The 13,188-nt window shown below is 42.3% G+C and overlaps 1 protein-coding gene across 1 annotated transcript; it reads left to right on the top strand.

Moving 5' to 3' along the window:
- Nucleotides 1-362: 362 nt before the first annotated feature.
- HRG (histidine rich glycoprotein) lies at nt 363-8,925 on the top strand. The gene is made up of 7 exons (XM_061413395.1): nt 363-630; nt 2,353-2,469; nt 3,246-3,336; nt 4,754-4,920; nt 5,875-5,955; nt 6,662-6,763; nt 7,991-8,925. Exons 1-7 carry the CDS (start codon nt 439-441, stop codon nt 8,849-8,851), a joined length of 1,611 nt encoding a protein of 536 aa, XP_061269379.1. The 5' UTR covers nt 363-438; the 3' UTR covers nt 8,852-8,925.
- The last annotated feature ends 4,263 nt before the right edge of the window (nt 8,926-13,188 follow it).

The raw sequence follows: 13,188 nt of genomic DNA, 5'->3' as shown, positions 1-13,188 counted from the left end.
TTAATGATGGTATGCTGCCTCCAAACACACAGACCCCAGACCTGTCAGGCCTGAAGGTTGATAATGCTGACTCCTACTTACCACACCTCAAACCCATTAGAAGAATGACCACAAGCTGATCACACCGTCTCTGAACAATTACTATAAAACATCTCACTGTCTTCCCCACATTGGGACATGTGGTTTTGAGGGCATTAGCCTCAAAACGAGGAATGTTTATAAACATGGCATGTTTCAACTTTCTGTCCCCAGGACCCACTAATCATTTACAGAATGCTGACAGATATTTGAACGAGGGGTCAAGGTGAACATCCCCAGTTACATAACAAAAACGTATAAAATCTTGCTTAATCAGTTGTGTGTGCGTTTTAGAAAATTTGTATCAACTTCTCTGCCGTGGTATCCCAGAGCAAGGGATGCTTTTCACATTTTAACAAAATGAAGGTACTCACTGCAGCACTGCTGTCCATCCTTCTGATCACACAGCAGTGTTCTTGTGCTGTGAATCCCACAGGCTGCGATGCCGTTGAGCCTGTGGCTGTGAGAGCTCTGGACCTGATCAATAAAGGACGGTGGGATGGCTACCTTTTCCAGTTGCTGCGGGTCGCTGATGCCCACTTGGACAAAGTGGTGAGGAGCCTCCCACGGCAGAGCTGAGTGGGGAGGTGATGGACCAGGGCCAAAGGAGATGCTAGCTCCTAAGCCTGCCACTTTGCACCATGGATTGGCTTTGGTCAGGGTTGTTGGTTTCATTTCTGGGCTGCTCTGTGCTGTATTGTGTTCAGTCATGTCTGACTCTTTGCAACCGCATGGACTGTAGCTCGCCAGGCCCCTCTGTCCATGGACTTCCCAAGCAAGAATACTGGAGTGGGTTGCCATTTCCTCCTCCAGGGGATCTTCACCACCCAGGGATCGAACCCGTGTCTCTTGTGTCTTCTGTATTGGCAGGCAGATTCTTTACCACTGTGCTACCTGGGAAGCCCTCAGAGCTGCTCTAACTGTTCTCTTATGCTTTGAATTAGTATTTGTTACTAGTATGTCCTGGACTTCCCAGGTGGCACTGATGGCAAAGAACCCTCGTGCCAATGCAGGAGACATAGAAGGCGTGGGTTTGATCTCTGGGTCGGGAAGATCCCCTGGAGGAGGGCATGTCAACCCACTCCAGTGTTCTTGCCTGGAAAATCCCATGGATAGAGGAACCTGTTGGGCTACAGTCCATGTGATCGCAAAGAGTTGGACATGACTGAAGCCACTAAGCACAGTCATTATGTCCTTGATCAGCCTCTAAATACTTATAAGTACTTATGCAGAGCCCAATCAATGGTTAAGTGCTATAAGAGAAAGATTATAATAAACTATGGGCTTTGTTCTAAAGGAAATAATCATCAGCTCACACACACACATAGGTGAACTGGGTAAGATGGGATATACTCAGGTGACTAAGTGAGTGGAATAAATGCTGGAGGGGTCAAATAGAAGATCAATTATGATGGATGGGAGAAGGGTTCATTTGCATCCTGAAGAATGAGCAGGATTTGAATAGCAAAATGGCTTGGATGATGGCCTTCTAGGAGAATTCCTGGTATACCACCTCCTTTGTGTGTAGGGAATCTGGAAGGAAGGTATGCAGAAACAGAGCAAAGGCAGAGGGGTTCCAGAGGTTCTCTGTGGGTTTTGGAACAGCCATCATCTTGGAAGAGAGACATTCCTTAAGCCAAAGACTAAGGCAATAAATAATGGCATCTCTGATTAGACAAAGGAGGTAGAGGGACAGAGCTAGTTTGTAAGTGAAGAGAGTGAATTGAGCTTTGGGCAAGTTGAAATCAAGACCAGAAATCTGGGATTCCCCTGATGGTCCAGTGGTTAGGACTCCAAGTTTCCACTGTAAGGGGAACAGGTTTGATCCCTGGTCAGGGAACGAGGATCCCACAAGTTGCCAAAGGAAAAAAAAAAAAAAAAAGAGTCAATCTATTAAAAAAAAGACAAGAAGCCCAAGTTCAGGAATAGAACTGGATGAGAGGACACAAATGTGCATATAGAATGGAGGCCATAATATGGCTGTCATCACTTATATTCTAGTCTTGTACCTTCAATACTTCCACCCAAACCAACACTGCCTTTTTGTGATTGTTCTTTAAAATTCATGGCAGAAGCAATATTATGACCAGTTGAAACTTGCTGATGCTTTTTATCAAATAAACAGATCAAATGATATAAAGGTAGGGCACCTGCAATGACTTGAAGAGGAGTAGAATGACAGGAATTCCCTTTAAGAAATAAAGAGCTTATTTTTATTGGAAAACTCTGGATTTCCACATACTACCCAGCCATCGCTTTCTTGGAATTCCCCAGGAATCCATAGCTGTCTACTATTTAGTCTTGGATGTGAAAGAATCTGACTGTCCAGTCCTGTCCAGGAAGCACTGGGACGACTGTGAGCTGGATGTTTCTCGTCGTCCGTCTGAAACAGTAAGTAAACTGGGTACTATTCCTCTCCTCTTAGCATTCCTGACTTCTATCAATAGATAGAAAGAAGCAGAAATATCTTGCCCAGGGTGGTTGCACACCTGAGCTTACACAGTAAAACAATAAGAGCAAAACTTCTGCCTCTTGGCTTATAAGGACTATGTTGACTTCAAGTAATATTTTCTTGAGAGCCATACTGGGAAACCAGTTCAAGAAAAGTCAGTGGGGCTTATGGTCCCATGTCAGAGCATGACCACCTGTGAGACCTTGGGCAAATCACCTAATGTCTAAGAACCTCTGAACCTGTAACTGTGAATACTGGTTTCCCTAACAGAAATGGCCAAAGGGATTAGTTGCAGTCACCATAAGGAATTGAGTCTTGTCCTGCACATTGCACATGGGTTCTCAGAGTCCAGGTTCTCTGCCACAGAGGAAGATGCAAAGATAAATGAGCAAAGATATAAGATTTCAGTTCCAGAAAATAAGATGACTACATATCCAACAGTTTTAGCTTTTTTTTTTTCCTTGAAAATGTTTGGGATATGGCCATGATCTCTTTCAACACTTTCTCTGTGGTTCTCATGAGGGTTTTGGATGCTTGTAGCATATCCAGCTTACAGAACTATGCTAAGAAAATACATGTTTTTGAGAGAGGGTTTGGTGAGAGGAAGCACAATAATTTCAGATGGATAGTAGGAGCATGCTGCCTCACGTTTTTTTTCCCTCGGGTCAACCTAAGGAAAGAAGTAGGCAATAACATAAACCTCTCTTTCTTACAGGTGATTGGACAATGTAAGGTAATCGCTATAACACTTTTGGCTGGGCCTGAGGATCTTAGAGTGAATGACTTTAACTGCACCACAAGTTCTGGTATGATTGTCTGTTAAAATGCTAATTAATTCTAGGTTCATACAAAATTCAATCAAACGGTATTCATCATAGATGTCTATGAAGTATGTATCAGAAATGGTTCCTGCCCTTGTGGATACAATTATTAATTGCTCTCTTGAGAAGAGAAGAGAGATTTTTCCCTGTTACTGGCACATCTTCTTTTATAGAAATTCAACATCTAAAAACAGAAATTCACAAGAGGCTGTATGACATCATGGAGAAAGCGATGGCACCCCACTCCAGTACTCTTGCCTGGAAAATCCCATGGGCGGAGGAGCTGGTAGGCTGCAGTCCATAGGGTCTCTAAGAGTCGGACACGACTGAGCGACTTCACTTTCACTTCTCACTTTCATGCATTGGAGAAGGAAATGGCAACCCACTCCAGTGTTCTTGCCTGGAGAATCCCAGGGACGGGGAGCCTGGTGGGCTGCCGTCTGTGGGGTTGCACAGAGTCGGACACAACTGAAGCGACTTAGCAGCAGCAGCAATATGACATCATTGTAGAGAACATAGGCTCTGGGGTCCAATTTGAGTTTGAACCCCAACCTCAACACTTATTAGTTGTATGGTTTTAAGGGCAAGTTACTTCTTCAAGCTTTCCTCCATTGCAAAATGAGGATAACAATAATATTATCCCTTCAGGTTCTTCCCAGAATTAAATGGATAGCCTGTGTAGTACACTTTGCAAAGTACTTAGCATTCAAGTATTGACTTCAACGACTGAAAGTTACATATGCTCACAAAGCAGTTATACGTATATTAACTTGTTTAATCTCACAAGGCTGTGAAGTAAAGATTACAATACTTTCAATTTTAGATATAAAATAAACCTCAAGGAGATTCAATGACCCAGCCTGGGGAACAGAGCCAAAGTGTGACAAAGACATGACCCTAATCCACTGGCGCTGACTCTAAATTACACACCTTTTAAATTCACCTTTCAGAAAGAATTATCACAGAATTTCTTTTAAAATAATTAATCTTAACATGGTTCAATATATAAAAATTCTACAGTCAAGCAACTCCCACACAAGGTTGCCATAAAGAAAGATTGAGCTGCATCTTCTCTTCTCTGGGCAAAATTTTGTGTTAACGATGCCTCTCTCCTTGGCAGAGACAGGGAAGAGTTCATTAAAATATTAGCACTTTATGAGTAATGGGTTGTCAAGAATAGGGGTCACAACAGAGACTTGAGCGTTAGAAGGATCTGGGTTTAAGTTTAGCTCTGCCACTGATTGACTTGATCTTGAACAAGTTACCTCTCCAACCCTCAATTTCCATCTGTAAAATGGAAGCTATTGTTATTCTTGCCATTACGCTTACATGTATCAAATCCCAACATTGACATTACTGCTTCCAACTCAGTAACCACAAAACTGCCAATTTCTTTCTCCAGTCTCTTCGGCACTGACCAATACTATAGACAGCCCAGTGCTCTTCGATTTCTTTGAGGATACTGAGCTGTACAGAAAACAAGCTGAAAAAGCCCTGGAGAAGTACCAAAGGGAGAACAGTGACTTTGCTCCTTTCAGAGTGGACAAAGTGAAGAGGGCTATGAGAGCGGTGAGTCTCCTCTAGCGTTTAGCTAGCACCAAGGGCCCAGAGTCCAGCGCAGCCGGTGTGAGCTTGGCAGCCCTGGGCCTCTTTGCTGCTCTCACTCGACCTTTTAATTTGAGGCCTTTTAAACTGAGGCTCCCTTCTTCAGTTCTTTGGCTTTTGGAGTTGTGGGTAAGTGTGTGAATATTGAACAGAGAAAAGGAAAAACCCAAACAAGGAAGAGGGAAAGACAAAAGAGAATAATAAAATTTATGTGAGTCATTAAAATCATCTGGTCCTAATCTCCTGTATTATGATGGAAAACAGAGACTCAGAGCACCCACCTCACCACTCCTAGTGGTGTGACTGGAGTGAGATAGTTCTGCCTCCCAGTCCAAGGACCTCAGTGCTTCCCACCCAAGCTAGCCTTGCGCAGCAGCTAGTTGATGTCGGTCATGCATTTTGTAAATGCAGTTAAATAGATTATGGTGCCTGCAAACAATGGAATGAATATGCTGCAATTACTAAAAACAACATTTTGAATGTTTATGCACTGGAAAGAGTTTCAAGATATATTGCTAATGGAAAAAGTAGGTTACAGAACAATATTTAAGACTATGATCCCATTTATGTTAAATAATTAGATATATGTGTATATGTGCAACATATTTAGGAAAAGGCTTGAAGGAAAAATCCATCAAGTGGATGATAGTGGTACCTCTGAGAATGGGAGGCACAAAGGTTGATTTTTCACACTACCCTTAATTATGTCTGTATTAGTTGAAACTTTCAATGAAATAGTAATCACCTTATCACTCATGTGATAAATTTTTTAAAGGCAGAGACCATCAGAAAAATAGTGCATATTGGAGATTTTGAATCCTCATAGTACTTTATAGTATGTTGGAAAGTAAGAATCTACAGCTTTTTTTTTTTTAACTTTTTATATTCTTAAAACTGCTTGGATCCAATTTGTTCTAGAGAGGAGGGGAAGGTACCAGTTACTTCCTGGACTTCTCTGTGAGGAACTGTTCCAGTCACCACTTTCCCAGACACTCTCATGTGAGTATAATCAGTGTCTGCAAAGTGCTAGGTAACATTCAGAAACCACTTACTATGTGCCAGGCATCCTTCTAACTGCTTTACATATGTTACCTTATTAATTCACTGCTGCCCTACCAAGTAGATACTATTTTTATTCCTGATTTACAGATGGGGAAACTAAGGCACAGAGCAGTTAAGTGAATCACGAGAGTATCACATATATTATAAAATTATACATGTTATTTACCTACACTTAGCACTGGATTTTTTTTTTTTTAACCCATTAGGATTAAACTAAAACAAATAACTAGGTTGTGTTAAGAACTGACACCCAAGGGTGCTGCCACTCATGTCACCTCATTTACACCTCACAGTGACTCCATTTGACCAAGAGGTAACTGAGGCTCAGCAAAGGGTCCTGCCTGATGTTCACAACCGAGCTGAGGTTAGAATCCAGTCTTCCTGATGCTCAAGCAAAGGGCTTGTTCCCCTAGTCACTTATCCTTTGATACTCAGGTATCTGCATGAAGATCTCCTTATTTTCTGGTGTATCTTACCCTCCTCAGGACATGACTTAATGACTAAACAACAACCCTGATTTTTCGAAAGCCTCTTTTCCTTTCCCACATGTCTGGGAGTTCACAACAAAGCTGGATACCTTCCTACCACCTGCACAGACACATTCAAAAACACACACCCTAACAGGTTTATCGCTTCTTTATAGATCTTTGGATTCTGCAGAGCAGATTTGTTCTATGATGTAGAAGCCTCTGACTTGGAAACCCCAAAAGACATTGTCACAAACTGTGAAGTCTTCAACCTTAAGGTGGGTTGCTTAAGTAGCCTTTGTCATGATCAGTGCCAAAATAGGTGATATTTTCACACACACAGCATATATTGTTCTTATGGTTGTTGGTGTGTATTGTGTGTGCATGTGTGTGTGTGTAAGAGGGACAGACAGAGAGAGACAGAAGAAGGAGAAAGAGAGATGGTGGATGAGGGAGTAGGGATGACAAGGAGGAGAAATACAGAGAGAACAGGGAAAGTACAATTGGGACAGTACAAATTGCTGATATGACACAAAAAATATGGATTTTCCCCCCCAAGAATTGAGAAGGGTAAGATTTGCTGGAAAAGTAAAATCATGATTAATTCAACCAACCTCTAATGAATTGAAAGTGGCTCTTGTAGTCAGGACTCCAGTGCTGACACTTAATTTCAATATTAGGCATAGAACCTAAAAAAAATGCTAAAATCTACTATATAAAGGTGTATGAAATAAGACTCAAAACAGTATTTTACATATGTCCCAGAAAGTTTTTATTCGATACCAAGATATTCTTCACAGTGTTTTTTATATCAGAAAAAAACAAAAAACAAAAAAACCTGAGCATAATCCAGTGCCCATGTACCAGCACCACCCCAAGTAGAGGGGGCAGCCTTGTCACCATGAACATGGCTCCACAGATTTCTTAAAAATTAAAATCTGAACAAGGAGAAGTACACAGAGATAAGTGATCATCCTTTAGGAGTAGGAGATGTTTGTACCAAAAACCTCGACTCTCGTTGAGAATATAAATTATAAGGCACTAATTTTCCAAAGGTTGATCTATAGATAAGGATCATTTTATAGTATAATTTCATCAGTTTATATTGAGATGGGAAGAATAATAATGAGTGTTTTCACAATATAATGTTTATTTCATCTAAAGGACTACCCTTTACTCTGAGATTAAGTTTCTGACTCTGACAAGAGTCAGAAAATAACAAAAATATTAAAATAATCAAATGTTATTTGATTATTAAAATAAAATATTTCTATTGTGAAATAATGATGGTAATAAATGATAGTTTTGTTTGTATTTTGATTTTGTTTCTTTGTATTTTGAATGTGAGTTGGCTAGATAAGAATTTGAGAAATCCTTTTTTGATATCCTACTTTTAAAAAAGCTGTGGAATCTAAAATCTAGATGCCATTGACATAAATTAAATTAAACATCTAGCTTCTTTTTGTGTTACATGATGATATCCACTCTTCTGTTTCCGCCATCAGGAACATAGAAACTTCAGTGCTGTGCAACATCATTTAGGCCGTCCCTTCCACTCTGGCGAGCATGAGCATTCTCCTGCTGGAAGGCCTCCACTTAAGCCCAGTGGATCTAAAGATCATGGTCATCCCCATGAGTCATATAACTTTAGATGCCCACCTCCTCTAGAACACAAAAATCACTCAGACAGTCCACCATTTCAAGCAAGGGCTCCTCTACCATTTCCCCCTCCAGGGTTAAGATGTTCTCACCCTCCCTTTGGCACCAAGGGGAACCATAGGCCCCCTCATGACCATAGTTCTGATGAGCACCACCCCCATGGACATCATCCCCATGGACACCACCCCCATGGACACCACCCCCATGGACATCATCCCCATGGACACCAACCCCATGGACACCATCCCCATGGACACCACCCCCATGGACACCATCCAGATGGACACCACCCCCATGGACATCACCCCTATGGACATCATCCTCATGGACATCATCCCCATGACAATGATTTCTATGACCATGGACCCTGTGACCCACCACCACATAGGCAAGATCCCCAAGACCACCATCGCCAAGGCCGTGGCCCACCACCTAGGCACTCCAAAGAAAGAGGTCCAGGTAAAGGACACTTTCGCTTCCACTGGAGACCAACTGGATATATTCACCGACTTCCTTCACTAAAGAAAGGTGAAGTTCTCCCTCTTCCAGAAGCCAATTTTCCCAGCTTCTCATTGCCAAACCACAATAATCCCCTACAGCCAGAGATTCAGGCCTTCCCCCAGTCAGCCTCTGAATCATGTCCCGGGACATTCAACATTAAGTTTCTACATATATCAAAGTTTTTTGCATATACATTGCCAAAATAAAGTCTGATTTCCTTGATGGGGAAAAATGAGTCATGTTCTGAATGAGAACCATAAATAAAATATGACCAGTAATATATGCAAAATTGCAAGTTATTATAACCTGACTTTCATACTCAGGATAGGGCAAAATGTGGGTAGGAGAGGAAATGACATAAGAATAGACAGACAAAAGGAAAGGAGAGGAAAGATATCAGTGCTACAGACTGGAAGTTAAGTCCATCATTGGTTACTATATCACTTGAAGCAAATCTCTGATCCTCAAAATTTCTTTCTTTCTTGGATTAAACTCCTTTAATTCTGGCACTTTCCTTTGGTGGTACTTATGCTGAGGTTGGACCTACCAAGAAGGAGTTTACTATCACTAAAAGGATTACTCTTATAAAAGTGACCCAAATTCTCTTCCACTTGTTATCCAGTCCCCTAAATTTCCTTTTGGGAAAACAAATTCTCAATTCAATTATTAAGGAAACAAAGCTCATGCTATAAATTGTTAAAAAAAAAAAAAGGCTGCAAGCATGAATCATAACCATAAATTCAAGTGCACAAAAAATACCACTTTATTTTTGGAACAAATTAATTTCTATTTTAAGTGCCATCCTTACTGAGCTAATGGGAAATTTAACCTCAGGCCTTCTTGGACTTTCTGCTACTCCCCACACAAAGCAGTTCTAGGGTTTTACTCTCATAGTGCCAAGGTGTTTGTGTGGTAGGCATGAGAAGGAGGTCTGATTCTTCACCACTGGCCCACCAGGTCCCCCTGCTGAGGAATGCTTACTACTTTGTTCACATGATTCTTTAGGTCTCGTTTACCTAATTTTTTTTATATCAAACTGGCATTACAGGAGTCTCTAAGACAGTTAATGGAATGACTGCCAAGAGGTCATTCCATATGGTCATATAGTCTCTCCCTGAGATCCTGCTGCCTCCAGGCTACGTTTCTAGAAAGCAGGACCGAGATGCCCACTGCTGTCCTTTTCCTATCTTCTCCCCAGAGTAGTCTCAGATAAGAGCCTCTTTTCACTTTATTTTCACTGCCATAAGCCTCCTTTTTCACACTCAAATCTTTCTTTTCCCACATCAAGTCTCAAGTATTTTGTTTTTGTTGTTTAGCCGCTAAGTTGTGCCTGACTCTTTGCGACCCCATGGACTGTAACCCTCCAGGTTCCTCTGTCCATGGAATTCTCTGGGTGAGAATACTGGAGTGGGTTTCCATTTCCTTTTCCAGGGAATCTTCCCAACCCAGGGATTGAACCCACCTCTCCAACACTGAAGGTGGATTCTTTACTGCTGAACCACCAGGGAAAATGTCAAGTGTTCAGACACAGGCTAAAATCAGAAGGAGATAGTGAAGGACAGAGAAGCCTGACGTGCTGCTTGGGGTTGCAAAGAGTGGGACATGACTTAGAGACTGAACAACAACAAGATTTCAGATTCTCTCCACCTGACTTAATGAACAGTTTCAGGTGTGTGGGTTTGGCAGAAGGAGGTAGATTCTAATGGTGAGGCTGGGGGACGGAGCGGGGTCGGGGGTAGGGGGTGGGGGGTGGTGGTCAGGGGCAGGGAAAAAAGCTAAGGGTGAAAGAGACCAAGTTCTTAAGCTAGGAAGAAAGAGAAATGCACAAAGATAGAGAAGGTGAAACTGGAAGGGTAAGGAGGTCACTGAAGACGCACAGTCCAAGAGCTGGAATGGAATACAGGCTGATTATGGTGGTATTTCAAGTGAAGACTCAAAGGCAGTGTTGTCGAATGACTTCCCTGGTGGTGCAGTGGCTGAGACTCCACATTCCTAATGCAGGAGATCCGTGTTCAATCCCTGGTCAGGGAACTAGAGATCACGTGCCACAACTAAGAGTTTGCATGCTGCAGCTACAAATCCTACATACGGCAAAGAAGACAGAAGGTCCTGCATGCCACATCTAAGACCCCATGAGTCAAACAAATAAATAAAAATAAATGTTAAAGAGCAAAAGCAACCGTCTCCCCGCACCCCCACCCCCACCCCCGCCTAGAGTGTTTTTGAACCTAACTTTGTGTGCCTGACATACTGTGAGGCCAAAAAAAGAGTTTGGATCAAAGAAAGGTTTATTAGCTGAAGAGGCACCAACATGGATGATGGGAGAGCTCGACTTGTGTCAAATTCAATTTATCTTGCTGACTGAGTGGGGCACAAGGTTCTGAAAGGCACAAAAGGTAAAGGAGGGGGGATCTTTGTGATTTCAGGATGTCTCAGTTGCAGATTCCCTGGCACTGTCCTGTGACTAGATGTGTTCTCGGTGATTGTGATTAATCTATGGGTTCCTGCAAAGCAAATCAGTTAATCAGTGTCTTGTGATCCCTCAACTTCTCTCTAGGAGAGAGTAATAGCAATGGATGAGGCATTTTATTATTTCTCAGGGCCTTTGTGATGGGTCAGGAGTTTCAGTTCTTAATTGACTCCCCCCACTGCCCCACTCCACCCCGCCAGTGTCATATATTTTAAGCCCTCTTGGAGCCAGTTGGTTAAAGCCACAGGGCAATTTGGGGTCATAAAGCAAGGTATCAGTTTAAAATAAAAGTCATGGTTTAAGATTATATTGGGCTTGCTTTTCCTTTGTTTTTGTATTACCTCACTTCCCTAGTTAGTAATCGTATGAATCTGCTCTTTGGAACTCAGCGAAGGTTTAGGAGACTTTTTACAAACAAGAGGCAGGCAGAGGGCACAGGGTGGGGTTCTGTCCCAGGAAGGCCCTGAAGGGTCCAGTTTCAGCAGGACTTGCCTGTATATACAGGTGCCTGCGTGCATGCACACTCGGTCGCTTCAGTCGTGTCCGACTCTTTGTAACCCCATGGACTGTAGCCCGCCAGGCTCCTCTGTCCGTAGGATTCTCCAGGCAAGAATACTGGAGTGGGTTGCCATGGCCTCCTCAGGGAAATCTTCCCAACCCAGGGATTGAACCTATGTCTCCTATATCTCCTGCATTGCAGGTGGATTCTTTACCCACTGAGCCACCTGGGAAACCCATATAGTTACATACATAACCAATAAGAAAGAGTGTGACTTTGAAGGTGGTTGATCTGGTTCTAATCCCAGCCCCACAATTTACTAACTATAGCAAAAGTTAAACATTCACATACTTTTTAGCTATCATGTAACAAAAAGCATCTAGAAAAGAAGCAATCAATGGTATATTGTCCAAACCTCTAGCACAATGTAAAATCCCTAAAGTAGGAATCCTTTCTTACCCCTTTTTTCACCTGTATCAACTGTTTGCATATTATGAATGCATTTAATTGAAATGAATTGAGAGGATTCAATACTGTGTTTTCCAGGAAACTGTTTTAATAATTCAAGCAATGTTTGTGAAAGGACTTAATAAATTATAAAATCCTGCTCAAAAGCTTCTGAGAGTTATTAAGCTATGTTTTATTTTGGCGGGGGGGGGGGGTGGTATTCCTGGATTTCACCTTTCTCCACTCTCTAATTAAGCTGCCAGCACTGTGTCCATGCCTTCATGGAGAAATATGATTCTGCAGGGCTGGCATTCAGTGGGGTGTCCCATTAATTGTCTATCGCTGGTGACTCTTCTGATGAGTTGTATCTGGTCTGCTTGGTCAGTGTTTGCATGATACTCGTTATTAAACACTAGTACTGATTACTAGTATCATCACTGGGGCTTCAGGAAATGAAGCCTAGCTGTATTTCAAGGAGAAAAGGAAAATGGGCATCCATGATTACTATTTTTTAGAGAAGAAAGATGAGGCCCAAAGAAGTTTAATTACTTTTTTAGGATCTTACAGTAAGTAAATTGTGGGGCTGGGATTACAACCCAGATCGACCTCCTCCAAAGTCACATCCTTTGCTGTTTATTTCCTGTCGATGGCACAGTGGTAAAGAATCTGCCTGTAATGCAGGAGACGAGATGCAGGAGACATGGGTTCAGTCCGTGGGTGGGGAAAATCACCTGAGGAGGAAATGGCAATCCACTCCAGTATTCTTGCCTGGGGAATCTCATGGACAGAGGATCCTGTCAGGTTACAGTCCATGGTGTTGCAAGAGTGGACACAACTGTGTGACTGAACGCACAAATATGCACATACACTGCCAAGTCTTGTGTTTTTTTTTTTTTGTCAGTTTTATTAAGAAATAATTGGCACACTGCTGCTAAGTCACTCCAGTCGTGTCCGACTCTGTTCGACCCCCTAGACAGCAGCCCACCAGGCTCCCCGGTCCCTGGGATTCTCCAGGCAAGAACACTGGAGTGGGTTGCCATTTCCTTCTCCAATGCATCAAAGTGAAACGTGAAAGTGAAGTCGCTCAGTCGTAGCCAACTGTTAGCCACCCCATGGACTGCAGCCTA

Source organism: Bos javanicus, chromosome 1, assembly GCF_032452875.1.
Source record: "Bos javanicus breed banteng chromosome 1, ARS-OSU_banteng_1.0, whole genome shotgun sequence".
Classification (NCBI taxonomy): domain Eukaryota; kingdom Metazoa; phylum Chordata; class Mammalia; order Artiodactyla; family Bovidae; genus Bos; species Bos javanicus.
Note: the sequence above shows the minus strand (reverse complement) of the source record. Positions and strands in the feature narration are given on the sequence as shown.

What these genes read in the sequence shown, in the direction of transcription:
- HRG (XM_061413395.1), top strand. Translation starts at nt 439, where the DNA reads ATGAAGGTACTCACTGCAGCACTGCTGTCCATCCTTCTGATCACACAG. An exon ending in CTCGTCGTCCGTCTGAAACA is followed by an intron (nt 2,470 to 3,245) that starts GTAAGTAAACTG and finishes TCTTTCTTACAG; the next exon opens with GTGATTGGACAATGTAAGGT. An exon ending in GTGAAGTCTTCAACCTTAAG is followed by an intron (nt 6,764 to 7,990) that starts GTGGGTTGCTTA and finishes TTCCGCCATCAG; the next exon opens with GAACATAGAAACTTCAGTGC.